Source organism: Opisthorchis viverrini, assembly GCF_000715545.1.
Source record: "Opisthorchis viverrini unplaced genomic scaffold opera_v5_124, whole genome shotgun sequence".
NCBI classification, from domain to species: Eukaryota; Metazoa; Platyhelminthes; class Trematoda; order Opisthorchiida; family Opisthorchiidae; genus Opisthorchis; species Opisthorchis viverrini.
Window position 1 is genome coordinate 856,199 of NW_008751781.1, and position 21,467 is coordinate 877,665.

At 42.5% G+C, this 21,467-nt stretch overlaps 1 protein-coding gene across 1 annotated transcript in view; it reads right to left on the reverse strand.

Annotated features, from left to right (window-relative positions):
- Nucleotides 1-1,803: 1,803 nt before the first annotated feature.
- The window catches only part of T265_13969 (hypothetical protein), a gene marked incomplete at both ends in the record, with an annotated part of 60,406 nt that continues 40,742 nt past the window's right edge, over nucleotides 1,804-21,467 (reverse strand). Inside the window, 8 exons of the mRNA XM_009171399.1 lie at nucleotides 1,804-1,978; nucleotides 5,943-6,131; nucleotides 7,640-7,915; nucleotides 13,376-13,507; nucleotides 15,604-15,739; nucleotides 17,777-17,943; nucleotides 17,993-18,118; nucleotides 20,957-21,162. Of these exons, the coding sequence (XP_009169663.1) occupies nucleotides 1,805-1,978; nucleotides 5,943-6,131; nucleotides 7,640-7,915; nucleotides 13,376-13,507; nucleotides 15,604-15,739; nucleotides 17,777-17,943; nucleotides 17,993-18,118; nucleotides 20,957-21,162 (1,406 nt within the window). The remainder of the gene's footprint in view (nucleotides 1,979-5,942; nucleotides 6,132-7,639; nucleotides 7,916-13,375; nucleotides 13,508-15,603; nucleotides 15,740-17,776; nucleotides 17,944-17,992; nucleotides 18,119-20,956; nucleotides 21,163-21,467) is intronic.

Consider the following 21,467-nt stretch of genomic DNA (forward strand, 5'->3'; position numbering starts at 1 on the left):
CAGTTTCATTATGCCGAAAAGCTGTTGGTGTGTAAAATGCATTTTAGCGCACTCTGGCTTCACAAATCATCAGGTGCTTGTAGTGGTTCCTCAGCTTCCTCCCATAGTTGAGTTTTTTTCGCTAAGAAAACTTTCAGATATTGTAAGATTTGAGCGTACGGCCTACTATGAATTAACAGTTGAAGGTTCGAACTAATGGCCGGGAAGTCACAAGTTCGAAATTCCGCACTGGAGTTTCTTCAAATATGCGTTGCTGATGATCCCTAATATGGATTAAACAACCGTACGGTGCTTCTCGGTTTTCCAGCATAGACTGGTCCCACTGTCTCCTCCCCATAAGCCTGTGGATGATTTCTTAATATGAACGGAACTTTCCGCTGAGAAGGTGTCGCATGAGGAGCCAATGAATATTTTACCACATGATGTGGTTTCTGTGATGAGTAGCGCTATGTCCTGTCTAATTGACAGTCACTCACACTGTTGATCAGCTAGTCGTGAGTAAATGTTTAATCTATTGCACCGGAAGTCCGGTATGAGCTTTGTTAGTTCATCCTAACCTCGGTTACCCTGCGTTTTCTGACCGATCTAGCTAATATCTGAGAATAGGAGAATCTAAAATATCAGAAATTAGGCTGTAAAGTTGCACAAGCAAGCAGGGCAGCCATTCAGCAGCAGTACGAGCGGGCGCAACGTAAGTAATGCAGCTGATGGAGGTGAATCTCAGCTAACTTCACCCTTGATCTGAACAGGAAAGCCCCGAATTTTCGAGCTACATACACATCACTTCAGAAGTTATTTCTCCTAAAGCTTCAGCTTCCATTCTGGCTGTTGGACTGCTGCGTTAGATCCCGCGTAGTACCACCTCAACATCTTCAGACAAACCGAGATTCGTCCTTTGATAGTTCTAGTTCCAAAGTGTCTAAAACCTGAAGAACTAGTCGCTTTTGTCAGTCAGGCAGTACCAAAAACTCAATATTGATCTGCTAGGCACAATCCTTTAACGTCCTTTAACTTCAGGTGTCATCACAGTGTGATTCGTCGGACTGATTCTGCTTGGTAACATTGTCCACTCCTCGGATCGTAAGCACTGTTCCTCTACCAGAGGATCACAGCGTGACTTGTTTACAGTCTTGCTTACATCTTAAAATAATCTTTGAAAATCACCTGGGCCTTGCATTTTGGAATTTATTTTAAAGAGAGTTTTCCAATCTATCCACGCGGATGTTTCATCTTGAGAGTCGTGTTTTTCATTCATTTCGTAACCTGACGTCGGTGACCTTTGAATAAATAAGACTTACGGAGAATCTGAACAAAAGCTTCCATCTTAATTGCACATCCAAACAAATTTGTGTTTCCCAACTAGACCGTTCTTTTGACCATCTGTCCTGGAGGGTTCTAAGAGGACTTTGCAGGCTTTGGACACGCCGATCTTAACCAACCAATCCGGTTGGATCCAGACCAAACCCCTTACACGCACAACTTTCTATTCGGTCGTTTACTCTGACAAGCGAAGTATGATTGTATTTTTGGCATACGTAACAAGTTAACTGAGCATTGTTATCCACACCGGTACCTCTACATTCAATCTGGTATATAGGTGACGACATTATGTTATGAAGTCGATTTTGCCAAATTGCGGATGTAATTGTTGACCAATTCGTGGGTGTTTTGAAACTAATTCCAATTGAAAAGGAAGGACGTTAGGCTATAATGAACATGCCAGAGAGTGAGGTATTGAAATAGTTCAACTTCATCAGACGAAAAGCTAGTTGATCAGACCTATTTTTTATATAAAAAAACCACTCGCCTGTATTTCTGCAATTTCCTTTGCTGTTTTCATGGACTGAACGTAAAATCGATGAAACATTCGACTGAGAAAGCCACTAGTATAGTTTGGTCTGTAAATGTAGTTGCGCACAGTGTAGGTTTTGCGTCCAAATCTTGAAAGTAGACCTTCGGCGGAGAAAATCAGCTCAATCTGTAAGTACAGATTTGCAGAAAGTAAGACATAACTGATTTAAAAAACGACATGATCTCGTAAGCCGATACTTTAAAGAAGAGGTCACCGTAACGTTGGTCCCGGAGTAACATGTTACTTACGTCTGTGTGCAAAGGAATAGAGCATGTGCCATTTTAAACACATGTTGTTCGTTAGCTGTGTCCAGTTTTCCGCGCAATTTCCGTTTTTCTCCCGAATCTTTGACTGAAGGTTAAGTAAGGAACTGTCAGCAGGACAACACAAGATGGCTCTCCCCAGCCTTTGACTAACTTCTTTAATTACCAAAACAGCATTATTAGGCATGTCAGCACACAATGTCAGCACAAATTCATTCATGCTGACTGTCCGTCATCCAGTCATTTGGTGCTTCAACCTACTCACCATGGCTGTCCATTCAAACCCCTCATTACGGTGGGCTACTGATATCCACTTTTCGTACGAGCGCTTTTATGGCTTATCGTTCATTCGCCGGTCTAGGCAAAAAGAAGCCATCTATTGCGATGCTACTGACCAGTATTTCATCTTAATCCTCCTTTTAGGGAGCCAGCTCCTCAAGCACAAGATGAAAACATGTGCTGTTTCTGGAACGACTGGCTCATTCCACTTGGGCAGGGGTCTAGATGTCGACTGTTACGTTAAATGCCTGATGTCATCTTCATTACCGTTGTACTGTATGGTCACGTCAGCTGATTACTCTTGGTTGGACAAGATCCGACGGGAACAATATTTGCTGAAGGATTTCTAGTCGTGGTATGGATGTTGGGCAACGGGGCGGTGAAACAGAATGAGGGAACACAATGCTCACGGAGTTTTATTTGTCAGTATTCCTATTACGTTTGTCTCCACTTGTGTTGTTGTGTCAAATCAAAGCCCGTTTGGTTGCAATTCTGCTGTCCGCAATCTGGGCGATATTATCAGTGCATATAAGTTCGCGTTTCACCCGTAGGTCTATTGCGAATTCTCACTATTGACGTACTGACGTATTGAGCTAGTCCGTTTGGTTGCAATTCTACTGTCCGCAATCTGGGCGATATTATCAGTGCATATAAGTTAGCGGTGCTCCGTAGTGTGTCAGCATGTGAGCGCTGAGCAGTGCTGTGCATGTGTGCCTTGTCGACTCCCGAAAGTGATCTCTGATTACGACCGGTCTTGTGGATGTTCAGCCCCAGTTGCCGGATGATTGTCCAGTTATCTGATTGGTCGACGTCCGGACGACTTTTGAGTGAAACCAACACATCAAATGAAACCAGTCAGAGGTCAGCACTTCTCAGCATCCACATGCCCAAGTTACACCACCTACTTACTGCACACTGATGATGTCAACTCGGGTTAGTGACAAAACATCTGCAACCAAAGGTTCCTAAATCAGCAGCCGTTGCAACTGCATTCCATGGTTGGCCAAGTAATCTGGATGAAACTAACTAGCCAATCAGTAATTCACAAAACCTACATAAAACATCAGGATACAACTTCACCGCTGTGATATCGCATCCCAGTTCTCATTAGTCACTTCCCGTGCAAAAGTATCCTACCAAGAGGAGCTTTTCCAAATAAATGGGGGTATTGTTTGGATTTAGAAGTGTATCGCAACGATGGACCTTCTCCAATCTAGGGAATTAAGCAGATGGTTCAAAGTAACCAGAGAAAGACTTCCGCTTGGTCACCGTGATCGAGAGATGTTTGATTGCAATTGACGCTACTGCAGTCCATACGAACTCCTTGTCTGCTTTGAGCCAGTGCTTGGGTGACATCCTTCTCGGAGAACTCACGCTAAAGGGTTTCTTCACTCTCAACAAGTGGAATCCGAAGCACACCTTCTGAGACTTCTTTCTTGAGCAGGTAAATCGAGCTCTGGAACATGATCTACCGAGCGATCAGCTATCCAATCAGAATGCCTTACCCTCATCATCGAGTAGAAAAGTACAGAAGTACACCGAAATACTGGTAGATTGGGTGTTTTCACTGTTACCTAATCAGGTGGTCATTAATCCGTTCACCGAGCTTGAAAATTACCCTACACTAAGCTTGTAAGGTAACTGCCAAGACCGGTGAACAGACCACCTTGTCAGATACCAATACATAGGTACACACCGGCATCCTAGAGAGGACATGTTCTGCGGGTTTCTGTACCAAGATTGCTAAGTCGGACATGAAAAATATCATAGGACAGCCGGTGACCAAGAGTAAGGATTTATAATTGAACCTACATAACTAAGTTGGACGCAACGGACTGATTCACAGCAATGCCAGAACGTGGTTGGCCCCGTTGTTGGAAAACTTGAGATGATGGGTTAGTTGACGCGTCGTTTTTTTGACAGTCGTTGTCGGTCAAAAGATTTGGCGCATCAAGTTCCACATAAACAGCTACTGTGCTATTGTGATTATGAGGTATATTCTTTCCGCTATGAGGTTTACGGGCTATGTATTGTTTACATTCACATCACTTTCCTTTGAACAGTCGTCTTCCCATCCTGGGGTAATTATTCTGGAGATTCCACACCAAACAGGGGAAGCACTAGACTCGAGTTTCGCTCTTATTAAAGCTCATCAGCAGTGCATACCCAATGGCCATGCCGAGGTTTGAACTCCAAACATCTGACATTCGAAGCGAGTGTATCATCACAACTGCACCAGCGGACATTGGACGCATCTGAATTCTCACGTCCAAACAGGCGAATGTGTTCACGCTTGAGCTTGCCTATTCCCTAAGTTGACTTACTTAAGGCTTAGAAATAAGGATGTTGGGTTTCTTTGGGAATGTTCTTTATATGGAGGTATCAGTGTTGGTACGAAATGGGCGTTAATCTTACTACTTTATTAACTACTTTACTTTACTACTTTTTTTCTACATTGAGTATTAGCCTTTCTATAACCAAGTAGATGAAATGACACCAAAGACAATAGAATCCAGAAAATGGTCACGGCATGAAGATACTGAAACGTGACACCTGTTATTCTCTCCTCCACAAAAGAACTGAGGCAAAATGATGTATACGGTTGCTGTCGATGCTCGTGTGAGTTCAATGTGATCTAGTAGTGATGGCCTTGGAGTATATGTGCTTGTTTTATTGAGAACTTGTTCCCTGTTTATTTGCAAATGGAGAATACGTAGTCCTATTGTATGCTATCCCAAGGAAACACTTGTCATACGTTTGCATAGGTCGGATTAGGTGATCAGCTTCCCCTGTAATCTGCTAATTGCTTGGGTTGACCATTGTCAAAGATTTTTCGACAAGGACCATCGAGATAGCTCGGAAAGTCCTTGTTCAAACCCAGCTTTGGCATCTCAAACGCTGTTGTCTAGGCTTCGGTCACTCGCAATATCTCCGATTCCTTTGGGTGGCGTGACAGCTAGCTATCACATCGAAAATGAATTCTCGCACAGTGAAAAGCTAGCTATTACAGGTGGCCGATTATCACTTACTATTACCATCGAAAATGAATTCTCGCACAGTGAAAAACCACTGATAAACATGTTCGACGCATCCCATTCCAGTTAAAGTAAACGACATATTTGGAAGCCACGTTTTTGATAAGGCCAAATGATCATCAGCTAGTTTGCCCGATGATTCACAAACTGATGAAAGCTTCCCTTTTGTTGGTGAAGCTATCTAACTGCTGTGACCAACGCATTATAAGTTTTGGCTACTCCTCAGAAGGTAGGAAGGCAGTGGTAATCGGTTGGTGAAGCATGATATTTTGAAAGCGACTGTATTGGTTTTGTCTTTAATTTAATTAGTGCAATTACCAAAATGTAGTAGAACAGTTTGATACTTATGTGTCCCACTGATGAGTCTCCCTCGGCCTGTTTCAGCGTATCGAACAGGTAGTACGTCCATCATGCATGACATTTAGTGTTTAATCTTACGTATGTTGAGCATTTGTACAGTTTATTCAGTTTCGTTTACGGTCAGTTACCCAAAAAAGGACACAAGAAACTCACCCTCATTTCCTGACATTTGAACTGCGCCTTTCTCTGAACTCCTTTGATGTCGTCTACCGCAAGACCGACCAAAAGATTCATCATTACAATCGACATGATGGAAATGAAGCCCACAAAAATTATGTATGTAATGGTCGCAAAATACACCTGCTTTTCTACGTCCGTAGATTCGAATCGTTCGAACATGATCTGAAATGATGTGATGGAAACACAATTTAAGTATTCACCACCTAGTGTTTTGCATCGTGAAGTTAGTGTGGGTTGTACTATTCCACGTCAGTTTACTGTACGACACTAAACCACGAAACAGTCAGTAGGTATACTGTGTGTGAAACGCACAATAACCAGTGAACTGGGTCGAACTGAGATGGCGATAACTGCAACTGCGATTTCGTTGAGTTTTATCTCTCCCAATTTCAGTGTTTAGGCATGAGTTCGTATTAAAGACTGATTGGACAAATGTTGTCGCCTTAACCAGAATGTTAAGTAACCTCAAAACTGCCAATGTTATGCCTCCAATAAATTGACAGTATTCAAGGAAAACACACCAACCGTGGGCGAAACACTTGAAACAACACTGGAGACACTTGGTTCGAAAGCCAATCATATTGGAGGTTGAAATCGGGCAATTTAGCTTACAAACCAACGTTTCCTGGAAAATAAACTTGGGCCGGATGGAATGAAAGAAAATTCTGCCGTCCAGGTTGAGGTTCATGCAGCCCCCCCTTGTGCATGGCTGTATGCACTGAAATGTATGGCTGCTAACCGATGTCAGCAACGTTCTTGCTGTCAGTTTCCATCCACGTTGTTTGAGTGAGCGCTGGAAGTGGGGGCAAGTGGGATGCTTGTGGTAGGCTAGCCCTGAGTGTCGTTCCCTCCCACATCTCTTTCTTTATTCCATTATAAGGCATTATTGAAGTGAATTGATATAGTTAGCTAGCAGTGAAGCTCAGATGTTCTCACCTGGTGTCACTGTCAATGAGGATGATGAAACTATGACGTCTCAGTTCAATCTGTTTGGAATTTTGGAGTGTCATCCTTCTTCTCTCACCTAGGAGAACATGCTATTTCTATGAGATGTCCTCACTTCTTCTACCTGTTGGCTGTTTGCCAGGCCCATTTTAAGTGCAGATTTAGCCAGGTGCAGAAAATGGATTTTCGTAAGCGGCTGACTGAGGATCAAGAAGTAAACCTGCCTTATAGACGTAATTCACTACGCATAAGTTTGCTGAAAACTTTTTGACAGATCACGACCGGCTTCGTTGGGTTCCAGGTGAGTCACCAGTCAAAGTTGGTATGCAGATGGGTCAATTTCGCTAAACCTGCCTTGTTTTACCCGGAATTCGCATCTCGTTAGGATTTGGTAGGAATTCACTTGGTAAGTGGAGTTTCGCACACCTCTGTGGTTTATAGGCGGGAATTACGCAAGCTGGCCTGTCTTTCTTAGATGCCTTGAAGGATAATCCTTGGAAATAACAGTACGACATGGCATGTTTTGGGGTTTAACTTTGGATAAGAATGATCGAAGATGTAACCGTATCACTTAAGTATCTATTAATTTGTGAAGGAAAAAGATCAATTTTCAAAGGCGAATCTCCTAACCGTGTCACATCAGATAATCAATCAGGCTGCCAGTTCCTGAAAAAAAATAAACGTGATTCCCTGAGTGTTCATTTATAAGAAATCGCCTCACTCACCGCATTCGTGTCCAATTCACCAATGACCATTCCAAACGTTTTGACTACGGCATTTTTCAGGTCTCTAAACGGGATTTGATTAGCCAACAGGGCATGAAACGACAGTGCAAAGGCAAGTAGGAATGGCGAAAAAACAAGGAAGAATTTGGCGAACGTTTTCATCACGACGACGAACATGATGACAAATATTCCCACCTTCAACCCCGAGCGTATGAAAAGTAGGAGGTTGACCCAGGCAAGAAAGATCCCAACCGATCCAGTGGCCCATTGCCATTTCTTGTGTGAAGTCCGTTTTAGCGTTTCCAAAAAAGACAAAAAATTGCAGAAGTATGGGTGAATTCATAGAGGTGATTTTGAGCTGATCACGTGTCGTACTTGGAAGTATTTTACATTTGAGAAAGGCGGATTATCACTGAGTGGATAGAGATCTGAAGTGGACTGCCGCTAACCGAGTTTGTTACTTTACCGGTAGGCTGCTCATCCGATGGCCGAAACTGATGATTAACTTTCAGTCGTTTCGTAAGTGGATCCCCTCCCAGTGTTTGTACTTTTACGGCTTGCAATAAGTATCAGTAAGTTCGAACCTGATTGGCTGTTCATCCACCGTTTAGTCCGGTCCAATTAATTTGGCTTTTTATTTTGAAGTCTTTATTTTAGTTCTGTTTGCTTCTTATTTGTTCTTTGTTATTAATCAACCTATTGCGCCGGGTCACCCCTGTTGAATGAAGACTTATACATCTAAATTTGTAAAATATTCACCATAGGAACTTTTAACCGAAGTAGGTCGTCACGGTGATCTGATGAGGAGCATTCACAGGACGGACAAAAATTCTTAAATGGGCCGCTGACTCTGCATTACACCACAGCCATTTGACGCCAGTATTCCCCCATAACACCAGAAATCTCAAAAACACCTATGTTGCACCTAATTCATCATTTCTGTTTGATGTCAGCGGAGTTTCTGGTTTCCGAGACGTAAGGCAAGAACGCAACTTGCGTCTAACAGTTGTTTTGCTTGAACGTTTCACGAGTCAACTTCACTACACAAATAGGTAAAGTTGCTAGAATTTATCGGTCGGTAAGACTTGACTGTCTTGAAGGGATGTGCAGGACTTTATTGGCAATGGTTAACTTCTTCGTAACGAGGCGACATAATAAACAAGTAAATTAGCTTTCAATCCAGAATGGATGCAAGTATGAGGATTTGTGCACTACGACAATGGCACTAACCAAAAAACACTTTTTGTGATGGGGAATTTCAGTCATTTCAGCGGTGATTTTGTCAGCATAGTCTTACAGAAAGAAAATTCACTGGAAAATTACCGAGTTTCCTCACTCTACCAGAGGAGGAATAATGTCCGCGCGGTGAGCAAAAATTCCATTTGAGAAGTCGTCAGTCCAGAAACTAATGAACAGGTAACCACGTAATTAGGTTTATTTGACTGAAGGTTGTGTGGCACTAAATCCTGTTCAAGTGAAAGCTCACCACATTGCTAATCAGCCGCTCGTGGTCGAACGAATTAGTGATCAGCCACTGGTTCGAGACTCTCTGAGTGTCTTGATGATTCTCAATAAGCTGAACAGTGCTTCTCGGCTTTTCAGTGTAGACCGACTTCAGTGACAGGACGAAATCTCCATTCAAACTCTTTTTCTACAGTTTGCAGGTAGATAGAGTCTCCACAACTCGTCAGTGCAAATTATAAGTGGAGAAAAACTTTGTTCCTTGAAGCCAATAGGGTTTTAGCATTTGTCTGTAGACTGCTGGTAAAAGAGTGACTGTGGAAGACACTCACAGAGTAGTTCACTAAGTTTGGAATATTATGCGGCAAGGACGATCGTTAGTTAGAATCAGTCAAGTGCCTCGGAGGAACTCCGTGTTTGCAGCATAACAACTGGTCGTAGAACACAACCGATTGCGGACTGTTAGCGGTCAGCTCACACAGCAGTTATGTGGTTCAGGTCGTACTCCCTGTGGTTCACGAGTTTTCAACTCTTTTTTTGACATTTTAAGCTAGGTGAGTAGAAAAATTTATATCTTCCAATCATGCTGCGGTGTTTTTAAATCATATTCTCCCATATGTTCAGGTAAAACCTGTTACGTGAAGGGTTTCCGTAATTTCATCAAGCCCTAGATAGTGATTAAAACTGTATTTCTGAGTTAATTTTCATTCCAATGTGTTTTCCTTAAGTGAAAATCCTTCCAAACGCAACAAATTCAGTATGAGACAAAAAACAGCTCACACTACCCCACTGTTGATGATGCAACAAAAAAGTAACTTGGAAATATGCTAGTATGCCATATCAAAATCACCTCAGAGTGCCTGGACCACTGCCGCTCACTTGGATCTTACAACTGAAATAGAGCATCTAAAGTTAGTCTGGAACTTCCTGCAGCCCCGGAGCTTTATAAATGCACGTGTCCTCTCAAGTGCCACCGGGCTTCTGCCCTGAATGACTTCCCATTAGTATTTTTCAAAGACAGGGCTGACGTCCACAGTCAGCACTTGTCTGATCTGTTTGCCTGCACTTGGGAAAAAGATTGTCACAGACAACTGGGGGAAATCTTCGCTAGTGCCGTTATCACAAGGAGTTAACTTGACCTCAGTTTTGCTGAGGCTCTTGGCGTCACTTGCGCCGCGTTGCTTTATGGTGACTCGTCAAACACTGACTCGTGGGCAGCAATCGGGATTCCGGTCGCACTTGTCTGTTTGCCTGCACTTGGGAAAAAGATTGTCACAGACAACTGGGGGAAATCTTCGCTAGTGCCGTTATCACAAGGAGTTAACTTGACCTCAGTTTTGCTGAGGCTCTTGGCGTCACTTGTGCCGCGTTGCTTTATGGTGACTCGTCAAACACTGACTCGTGGGCAGCAATCGGGATTCCGGTCAAGTAGGAGTTGCGTTGCCCAAATCTTCACACTCCGTCAAGTGATAAAACAACGTCAGACTCACAATTTTAGTATCTCAGGATTTCCAAGACATATTCAACTCGGTTGATCGGTCTCTACTATTTGGCATGCTTTCCCACTGTTAGGCTTACCAACCATTGGTTTGCCTCTTCCCAACGACCTCATTCAGGTAGATACCACTTATCAATGTGACTGAGTCGACCCGCTAGGAATTTCGTGCGGGGTTGCCAAGCAGTGGACTGACTGGTTTGGGTCCTCTCCATCAAACAGAAGGTTGGGCAAAGAAGACTATATGATGAGAACGGGCTTCTGTCACGGGAAGTAAACGGCCTAAAAAGCATGACCTATTAGATGTGATCAGCTGATCCGTGGAGGAAGAGTGAACTTCCCCGAAACCCATCTGACGTACCTCAGAAGTGCAGTCCTGATGTTTCAACCAGACCCGCGCAATCTTTCGAAGGCACCGATTATTGATTGCAAAGTCTCCAAAGACTTTTCGCACGTAGCGGCCACGTCCCTGGTACATATAGTTAGACTAGTCGGATGGCGGCTTTTTGCACTCTATCCTTGACAATCAGGCTATCGTCACGCCAGTGCCTCAAATGTCGAATTTTGGCAAAAGTTGACCTTGTCTTCAGAAGCCAGGAAGTGATCTCGTCTTTCCGCGCTCCACCAGAACTTACGCAACTGCCCAAATAGATGAAATCATATATTTATCGATTCGTCCAGCCGCAAGCACGATGCTCAGTTTCCTTGTTTGAAGACAAATTTAGACTCTCCGGGAAAAGTTCTACCTCGAGAGGTAAATGAACAAGGTTACAAACTTCATACCAACAATAGCCTAACCAGAGTCTCGAATCACATTCTTAAACATCTTCCGTGAACTGAAATTGGACTAGACGAAACTAGGGATGTCATTCAGATAACAGATTTCTCCAGAATATGTCAAAGGATATGGTTCGAAGTCATCGTAATGGATGAATTATGATCCGAGGGAATGCAAAGTGACCTAATCTGCGGGGTTGAGGTGCTAACATTCCACCTCACTTGGGTCAAGACACTTCAACAGGCATGACGGTCCCATGGTAAATGACAGTGCTCCGTCGTCCCACTAAGTAATAACGTTAAGTCCACTGTTTGTTGCGTCACATAAAAGGTGTTAATTGTTACCTTTTGTCAGACTACATTATTGACTGTGACAAACCAAACCAACACACAATTTCGTGTAGATCAAGGTTGAGAAGCTAGGTTGAACTGTTATATTCCGACTTCCTCTTACTTTAAATATCTACAACTGATGGCTCACTTATTTCCATTCAAATCATGTTTTTTAAAAGGAAGGAAAACGATGTAAGTCCGAGCTTGGCTCAGAAACCGTAACAAAATCAGAATGCGCTTGAATAGTTTATTTACTCGATACCGCCCAAATTTAATGTTCGTACATAATGCGTAAATCTTTAATTGGATATTTTATCCTCTAAGTGGAGCTAATCAATATCGAAAAGAATGGAGGCACCGGAAAGCTGTTTCATTCTTATTGGGAACCATCAAAAGTGCGCATCTCAAGAAACTCCAGGCGATATCCCGACTAGTAGTTTGAACACTTCACCTTTCGCATTCAGACAGAAACAGATACCTACATCACGTAAATATCATCTGCACAGTGCTTGAAAAGTGAACATTTTCAAGCGTCCACTCGAATTTCACTGGGCGTACTTTGAACCACTGTAAATTGGTTCCATAATTTCTATAGCAACCTTCATATATCGTCAGAATCGGGAGCAGTGCTCGGACACTTGATAATAGACTACTGGCACACTTCATCCGCAGTATACGCCATTACAGTAGGAGCGCATACGATGTTATACCATCTTTTGTGGACATTAACTAGAATCCACACGAAACCAACAGTTTCCAAAGGTCGATTCTTCTGGATCTTTGGTAATAAAAAACTTCCTGCGGTGAAAACTGCATCATAGATACCAGATGTTAGTAGATACCACAAAAGTCCCTATCACTTTCCTCTTCATGATTTAGTATTGATTTGGTAGGGAATAAATATGACCATTCGTAAAACCATGTGACTCCAATCGCCTAGAAAACATCACTAGCGATGGCATTATCCAAGGGCATTTCGAAAGCATCCCACGGATTCAGCATCCGCACTTTTGGGGTTAAACCCCTTCCATAATGAGAGCGTAATCGGTCAACACTTGCATCACAGGAAGCAGTAACGCTGCTGCCGTCCAGTGATCATTATTTGGCAATTCTAAGAACCTCACATCCAAGATGGCTGCTCAACAGAGATATGGATACTCAGATTATCACGGCATCGATGCCTTAACTTCAAAGAAAACATGATAAACCAGAAGAAATGTTCGAGCCATCTGAACTCTTTTAAGGATTTTTGGCTAGTATTCTGCAGTGAGAAATATTCCTCATTTTCAGCACAAACTTAGCTACGGTTGGTTTATTCCTTAAAAAGTTCCAACACAATAGGGATTATGATATTTTGGTAGTGAAGGTGCAAGAAATCTGAAAGTCCTTATATGCATATGCACGTTATCCTGGGTGGTTCATCGACATCCGAAATAATAACTATCCATATCTGCTTAAGTAGTAGTCCAAGTCAGTTCCAGGCCACAATGGTGAACATCATTCAATGGAGTTGAGTCCTGCCGAAATTTGAAACCTGTACTTTCCCGACTCGAAACTGAACACGATTGTTCTACACACAAGCTGGCTGAACACGGATAAATGGCACTTTACAAAACAAGAGCTTATTGTTCTGGGTTAACCTAGATTTTAAAAAAGCCGGCCATACTTACCGTTCGTAATCCAGTCTCGTACATACACCAATCAGTGTCAGCTGTTGTACAGAGCGCCAAACTGTAAATAGTAACTTCAAGTAGGTTACCCAGAGTGATGTACCGTAGTCTCGCACGTAGAAACTGAAAGATCTGTCAGACACGATGGAGAATTATCCATTAGAGCAGTAACAGTATGCATACTGGAAAAAGTTTATGTTTACACATTCATATGATAACAAATGCAAACTGTATAGCTGAATGGTTGAGACACAAGATAACTCACCGGAATGCCTGTGGTTCGGCCTAACCCATGCATCCCGACTACATCTGTGTAAGGTTAGGAAACCTAGCATTACACTAGATCTTTTTCTTACCTCGGTGTGTACGATAACACAACCAATCAAGGCATTTACAGCTGTAAGCTGTTGTTTATGAAAAGACATGGACTGCCGTTTAGAAGGTTACTTTCGGAGACTTCCAAATCAAGTCGAACGTCTCACTAAGATTAGCGTTATGAAGGAAGGCTTTTTGGCCTTGCATTAGTTTAAGTTTAGAGATGCGTATCTCGGCATAAGGTAGGTGACGGATTGCAATTATCACCTATTCGGGTTGCCACGTAAACGGATCTCTTATGGGAGATAGTTTCCTACTGAAATATACGTCTAAGGAAAAACCGAACCGATATTGTCTACAGACGGCCTGTCCTTTGATTGGTATGACCGGATGGAAACAAGCCTCCAGACTTGGTACCCATCATTGGTGAACTGTGCTCAGTTTAAGTATAGGTCTTAGAATATATCCTCAGACTTTCACGAGACAGATTATATCATTCCGTCTACTGGGTTTTACTCAAAGGGTGAAAATGAACCAGCTGCCCATCATTTACGGCTACCCTACACGGAATGCAGGATGGAGAATCATGTCATATACACTTTTAAACATACTTCTACTACGTTTTTAAGATTGATAATCGAATTTCAAACATTTGCCACATTTGCTATGGCACAGACAATGGTAGTAATTGCTCTGCCTTGATACCACGCTACCCAAAGGAAACACGAGGACTCAAATACTGCCAGATTATTCAATTCCAAGCAGAAGTGATAGGGGCACTGAGGCTGGGTTAGAAACACGGATTTTCTGATCTGCGCCTTGATCAATGAACTAGCCCGAACCCTAATTTCGGTAAACCCCCGGAAAGAGACCTCACTGAGGCCGTTTGGAAAAAAATTTACATTGTTCTATAGCATTCGGCAAGGTCTGACTCCAGTTAGGGTTAATCATACTCGTTGCTGGTGTCGATGAGGATTTTGAAGGATACTCTTCAAATCCAAGAATTTTATGATCGTTCACGTGGTGCTACCATCAGGTCAGTCTAGGTAGCAGGATATATTTAGACAAATTAGAAAATCAAAATGTGCGCCAGCCTTCTGGTTTCATTCTTGCAAACCTCCTCCAATAAAGCTAACTTTGGTTAGGCCCACACTTTGGGTGTTTTCACGCGTTACAGCCAATTTGCCTAAGCAGTGGGGGAAAGAGCACTATGAACCAGGTTTCCAAAAACTCTTCGACAGTCCAAAACGGCTTTCGACCGTCTTAGAGCTCGTCAGGTAGAAGCAGTCCGCGGGTTTCCACTAAACCCATATCCTGCCCCACGCAAACTGTACGAAAGCTGTAAAGTACACTCGTCGGCGCGCCAGCTTGGTTTCAAAGGGGAAACTCAACTGCATCCCAGTTAAGTCCTTCATTTATAATATTCCGCAGTTGAGTGTGCTGTACAAAGGCCGTTTCATGCTTTACCTAATGTGGGCCGAAATATCAAAGCCAAGTGTTTATTTTCGTGTTGGGGTAACACAGGACTGTTGTTGAACTAAATGCACCGGTCGTGAACCATAGGTTTTGCTGTGTTCGAATTTCGTTCAGTAGATGTCAGTGCGCCAATAAAAATAACTGATAAGATGAATGTTCGTGCTTTGTTTTTCTACATAAAATTTAGACTTAAAACTTAACTTAACTTGCCTGTTAGAGATTCACAGAACACTAATGAAACCGAAAATTAGGGACACGTCCAAATTAGTTGTCCAGCTAATTTAGATATACAGACTTTATTTTGCGCACGTAATGTCCTGTACCAAAAGTGGTTGCAATTATACATCTGCCAAAGAACAAACCTGAACGCATTTTTGAAGCGGCCAATAAAATAGCACTAGTTTAAACAACATTTTGTTTACAGTTCTGCCACTTACTTCGAGCAAGAGACAGACAGTGGACAAAACCAGAACGCCATACTTCGGAACTGTGATGTGATAGGAATAGGCTTTGGTACTTGTGTTGCGTAACAGCTCACAAATCTCCACGGTTGTCATGTTCTCTTCAGGATAGCTGAGATGAAAAAAAAACATTTTGTTTACAGTTCTGCCACTTACTTCGAGCAAGAGACAGACAGTGGACAAAACCAGAACGCCATACTTCGGAACTGTGATGTGATAGGAATAGGCTTTGGTACTTGTGTTGCGTAACAGCTCACAAATCTCCACGGTTGTCAATGTTCTCTTAGGATAGCTGAGATGAAAAAAAATAAGAAATACGTGTCTGGTTGCAATAGCTTTTCCTGGGAATAATACCGCAATGCCCGAAACCTACTGACCCACTCAAATCCCCACCAAAACCGCAGTCGGGAAGCCGTCAAGCATCCAGGGTGGAAAAGCACGATTCCCGTCGAACTCCCAAACAGTTATTCAACTCATCAATGGCGGATGAGTATTCAGACACACCACAGAAACACGGTCAGTGACGATGATTGTTCAAGCATTTCATAGAGGCACGGTGTATGATGATTGGTGCTCCCGGTCGGGCAGCCTAGATTGACGTCAGAAGTGTCCTTGAAATATCGCGAGGCTCCTTGTAACTTTTCCACTCGTTTGTCCACAATAATGCTGTCGATTTCATTGTTGACGAGTCTTTTTCCGACTCTAAAATACTGAATGTTTTAGCCGCATGGTTCAAAGCTTCCTGGAGATCCTGGAGATGCGCACAGCTGACTATTCCAAATAGGGATGAAATAGCGGTTCAGTGTTCTGCGGCTTTTCAGCATAGATTGGCTTCACTTATGGGTCGAAACTCCACCAAAATTGGCACCATTAACCAGAAACTGTCTCACAGATTTTACAGGTTATCTGAACTCCTGATTGGCTGGTCGATCGATGAGCACTACCAGTCGAACAAACAGGGAGCTTATGAGCCCGTCTTTGCAGGTTAAACTGTGTAGTTTGACAGTATATTTACTGTTTCGCATCGGTAAGTTTGAACAAGTACGGACTATTTAGGACGCGGAGAAAATCCGACGGAAAAGCCACTTACAGGTCGATGAACTGATGGCAGCCAGAACCATTTAGCATTTTTTATGACTCTTGATTTTTCTAGGGTTTAGCACCTTCTGAAATTCAGTATTAACTCCAGCAATTAGTGAATGCAGCCATAAAACATGTCGAATAATCAGCTTAAATAGATGAAAGCTATGCTTTTTGCGTATGACAAATTCCTAAACTTACTCGACCCACATGGTTTAGGTAAAATAAATGTCTGGTATAGTGACAATGGCGTTTTTACGCAGCCCTGAATCTATGAATCCATGATTCCAGGCCAACAATAACCAGCCTGACTACCCCATTGACAAGATCCCGTCCATTTGAGAAAAACCCTGTTTGAATAACAGTATTTATCCGAAAATTCGTTGAATTGTACTTTTTCACCCACTCCTATCCAAAACCATTTTCACAACGGGGTCAAAAAGTGTGCTAACCGAAATCAACTAGCTATTGAACTCCGCAAGTTGTTTAATGCCTCCCACATCACAAATTGTTGAAAATAATCAGTCACCAAAGTGGGCCAGTGAAATCTCAGGGCTAAATATCCGGCCAGCCGTGAAAGGCTGGCTCACACCCAGTCACGAACTCTGTCTAGCATGACATTCCTGACATGACATTTCTTAAGTGAAGCATTATGTAACGGATGGATAATCAAACTAATAGAAACGTCAAAAATAACCCATTAAAAATGGAAAATTAGGCATTTTGTCTAAAAAAAAGAACAAAATAGATTTGGCAAAAGTTGGGCGCAAAAAATCCCTGAAGAGTGACTTTCACTAAAAGGGGCGTTTTTGGATGGATAGAGTTAGCCATCTGTTGTGGAACCATCCTAGAAAAGCCATTCCCAAAAAGGTTCATCATCCGTTACTTTCTTTCTTCAGTTGGATTACTAAGATGCTTAAGCATTCCGACGTAGTCTGTCAAAAACAGCCAAATCTAAGAAGAGAGGCTGTCCTAACGGTATCTTGTTGTGCAGTCTGAGAAATCATCGGCTTGACCATCTAGGCTCTCTCATCCGTAAGAAATTTGGCCAAGACAATAATCAACTCACAGCATGTATGGTGGTTGTGTTTGTAGCATGAAAGCGGAAAACAGACAGAGGAACAACACGTAGGCGACCAGGCCGCCGTAGTAGAGGAAACAGAATCGACTCCATTTGAATGCAAGCAAGGCGAGCACCAGCTGGTGGTTTAAAAGATCTTCCCGATCATTCAACAACTGAAAATAAACCGTTTTTAATAAGATGCTATTGAAACAGGTATCTTACCATCTCCTTGACTGGGTGAACACGCTTCATCTTGTCCATTTTCACCACTTGGTTTTGTTCTTTTTTTGTAGGACTATCAAAGACAAAGTGTTCTTTCAAGCCACTGGAATTTGCTGGAACTTCATCCTGGAAATTACAATAAATTTATTTTATACAAAGCTCAACCCCAGGTCCCATTGTTATCACATCAGTTAGTTGAAGCCGATTACATTGTGCATTACAACTTCCTCCGCATGAAAGTTTTGTTTGCCAATCAGTATTCTTCTGGTAATTCTGGTTCCACGTAAGCCTGAAATTCAGATGTCCCTTTGATACAGCCATTCTAGTTTGACTCTGGTACGTGACATGTAGAATACACAACTGTGGCTATACTATCGCATTCAGACACAAAATGGAGCCTTGAAGTTTATTTTTTACCGTTTTGATTTCAGTGTATATTTGAAATAGAAACGTCGGATTCTGAATTCAGGTTTCAAAGTTTGCTTTGGCACGTGTTCTTTAGTTCTGGGAGGCTAGAAAAACTGTCCTTGAGTTTCGCCAAACTACTTATTTCCGGCTATGAAACATCTGTTGATGTCTTTTGTTCAAACAAACAAGGAACATCACAGGGAAGGTCAAATATTCACATACCTGACTTCATTACCACAATCCTTCGAAAGGCAAGTAAACCAGAACGATTTTTCCCATAAACTTGAAAAGACAGGATGAATCGCTTCCTTGCTAAGGTGTTAAATATACTGTTGGAATTTTACAGTTCGCTAGTTGTAACAGCGATGCCCTTCGCACTTCAACTCGTAGCTCCTAGTCGGTTCAGCCTTTTGAAAATTCCGATATACTAACACCTTAATATATACAAAAGAAATTTTCAAGCATTCTGCAATATCATCATCAGCAAAAGCAGCATAACACCAGTATTCTGCACTCGTGTTTTGCTGCTGTACAACCGTAACTTGTTTGAAAGCCTTTTATGAAGAAAAGGTTAAAGATGGATAGGAAAGAGACTTAATGCTAAGCTACAACAATCATTCCATATCTTGTGGCGTCTCAAACCAGGCACCGTGAAGGTGACGTGGTTTACATTCTGAAAGACGGCTCAAATCGCTAGCACCCGGAAGTTTCCTAATCTGTTTCATAACTCTCTCTGCTTACGCCACTCCGATTTGGATACTGAGAACAGCCCCCTTTCGAAAAAAGATGTATCGGTAAGAGAAACAGCGCAACTTCTGGCCACCTCCCATAAGCATACGACAAAACATTTTGATACATATGTCCCTTAAGATTTAGGGATATGACGCTTCACCGCCGTGAATTAAGCATAACAGTAACAAAAAGGATGAACTTTTTGCACATTTCTGCACACACTTGCATCACTCCTAAAACAAGCCTATGAGACCTGGCAAAGTTGCTGATAGTCTAACTGAATGGATGCGAATTACAATGGGCAGTCAGTCGAAACCTACTCTTCATATGTATTTGTTCGAATAAACTGCTCTTCAGGCCGATGGCTCCTAGGAGTACAGTTGGACGGATAAGCAGTCACTACAATGAATTGTGGCACAAGACTCCTCCCACGCAGTGATATCACTCGATGGGGAAGCGAGCATTTTCAGGGAGCTGGTAGCGATACTACCTCATCATCAAGCAGGTTTATGACATGACTCTCAGGAATTGGTTGCCTGGCTAATCGTCAGTATACTGTTGACACCCAGTACAACTTATATCAGCCTTGTTGTCTTCCGGACAAAATTTATCCTAGCAAACCAAAGAGGAAGTGTAATGCAACCTTCTGAATTAAGTTTGTTTTTGGTAAGTTCTACATGTTCTTGTCATTCCAGCATCTAAACAAAAGATGTATTGCGTATAAGTGTCACGCAGTCAGTCAATCGGTAGCACTATCCGGACACAACTTTGAGTGAACAAAGAAATGTAGAGTATACATGATTTGGTTGTTGGTCTGTTCGCCGAGCTTGCCAGTTGGATTGCAAAAGTTCCATCACCAATCGAGGCGACATCGTTAGTGCAGGGTTGAGTGGATGAATTCCTCCTCTTCTGCCTGTGATTATACATCTTCTAAACAGTATCTGGTAGTTCTGGAAACGGTCGTCGTGTAGTTTGATTGGTCTCCTGTGAATATGACGTGGTCTCAATCTCCTGTGTCTGGCTGGTTCATTGGGTGCATAAAAGTTCGGCAGAACTGTTTAGAAGCTATATAATCACAGTCGAAAGAGGTGGAATTCACCCACTCAACCCTGCACTGACGATGTTACCTCGATTAATGATGAAACGTTTTCAATCCAACTGCCAAGCTCGGCGAACAGACCAACAACCAAACAGCGCACCCAAGCTACCTACATTCCACAACATTGCTAGTATACGTGATTGTTGTACGGGAGATTTGCTTCACAAAACCGGTCGCATTGGGAAGTGGGTCAGTGGCCTTGAAAGGCCACTGGCGAGAGACAGTGGTCTGGGAAAATCCATTACAGAAACTGATAGAAAAGCCTCTGATAAAAATATAGGTTTATGGTGGCTGCATTCAAAAAAGTTAATTCTGGCTGGAGGGTCGAAAAGTTGGCTACGTGAGCTAAGTTGTTGGCGTTACACAGTGATTAGCCACATTACGTCGTTGGTGGCTTGGTCAAAAAAACATCTGTCCGGTACGTGTGGGGTTCAAAAATTCCTGTTTTACGCGTATTCTGTGATTCTTGCTCCAGGTTAGTTAGTTTCAAAAAGTCGCGATTATCGGGAAATGGGCCAGTCACTGTGAAGAAGGGTATAAGATTGCCCGTCCACTGTAGTCCTCAAAACATGATGTATTACGGCCTGAAGAATCAGAGTCAAGTCAGGTGCATGTAAGCAATAATTAGCCAAGGTAGCTGAAGGATAGTGATTGATGTCCCAGTTATCAATTCAGCTTAAGCGTCCTACCAGGTATGCATCATCAGATCTAAACCCTTGACTCACATTATTATGTTCGATATCTTCAGTGGCAAGAAGGGACTTCATATCTGATTCGTGAGCCCCAATCTTTCCAAACAAGCGATTTCGTGTTTCATCCACACCCATACAGTCATCCAAAAACTCAAACTTGAAGGTGATTGTATGATCTGCAGCGTGTCTTGGAGCAGAATTTCTTTGAATGCATCGTGATAAGGCGATTTCGGCCGCAGCTTTTTTCAGCAAAGAAAAATCAAGCATGAGTCGTTATTAATCATAACAATGGAAAGAATAACGAGATAAAAATTCGGACACAAAAACTGATTGTACAGTTTTTGTAATCACTGCGTTTACCCCAACGCTCCCCTATATGTTAATAGAATGTATTGTCTGAGTTTTGCCAGTAGTGCTCTTTTAGCCTAGATGAAATACACTACCCGTACGGTTGTCCAAAATCTCTTCAACAGCCCAAGACTAGTTTCGCCATTCTTGGGTCTCAGGCTGGCGGCAAACTTGCGTTCTACTTGAACCCAAGTCG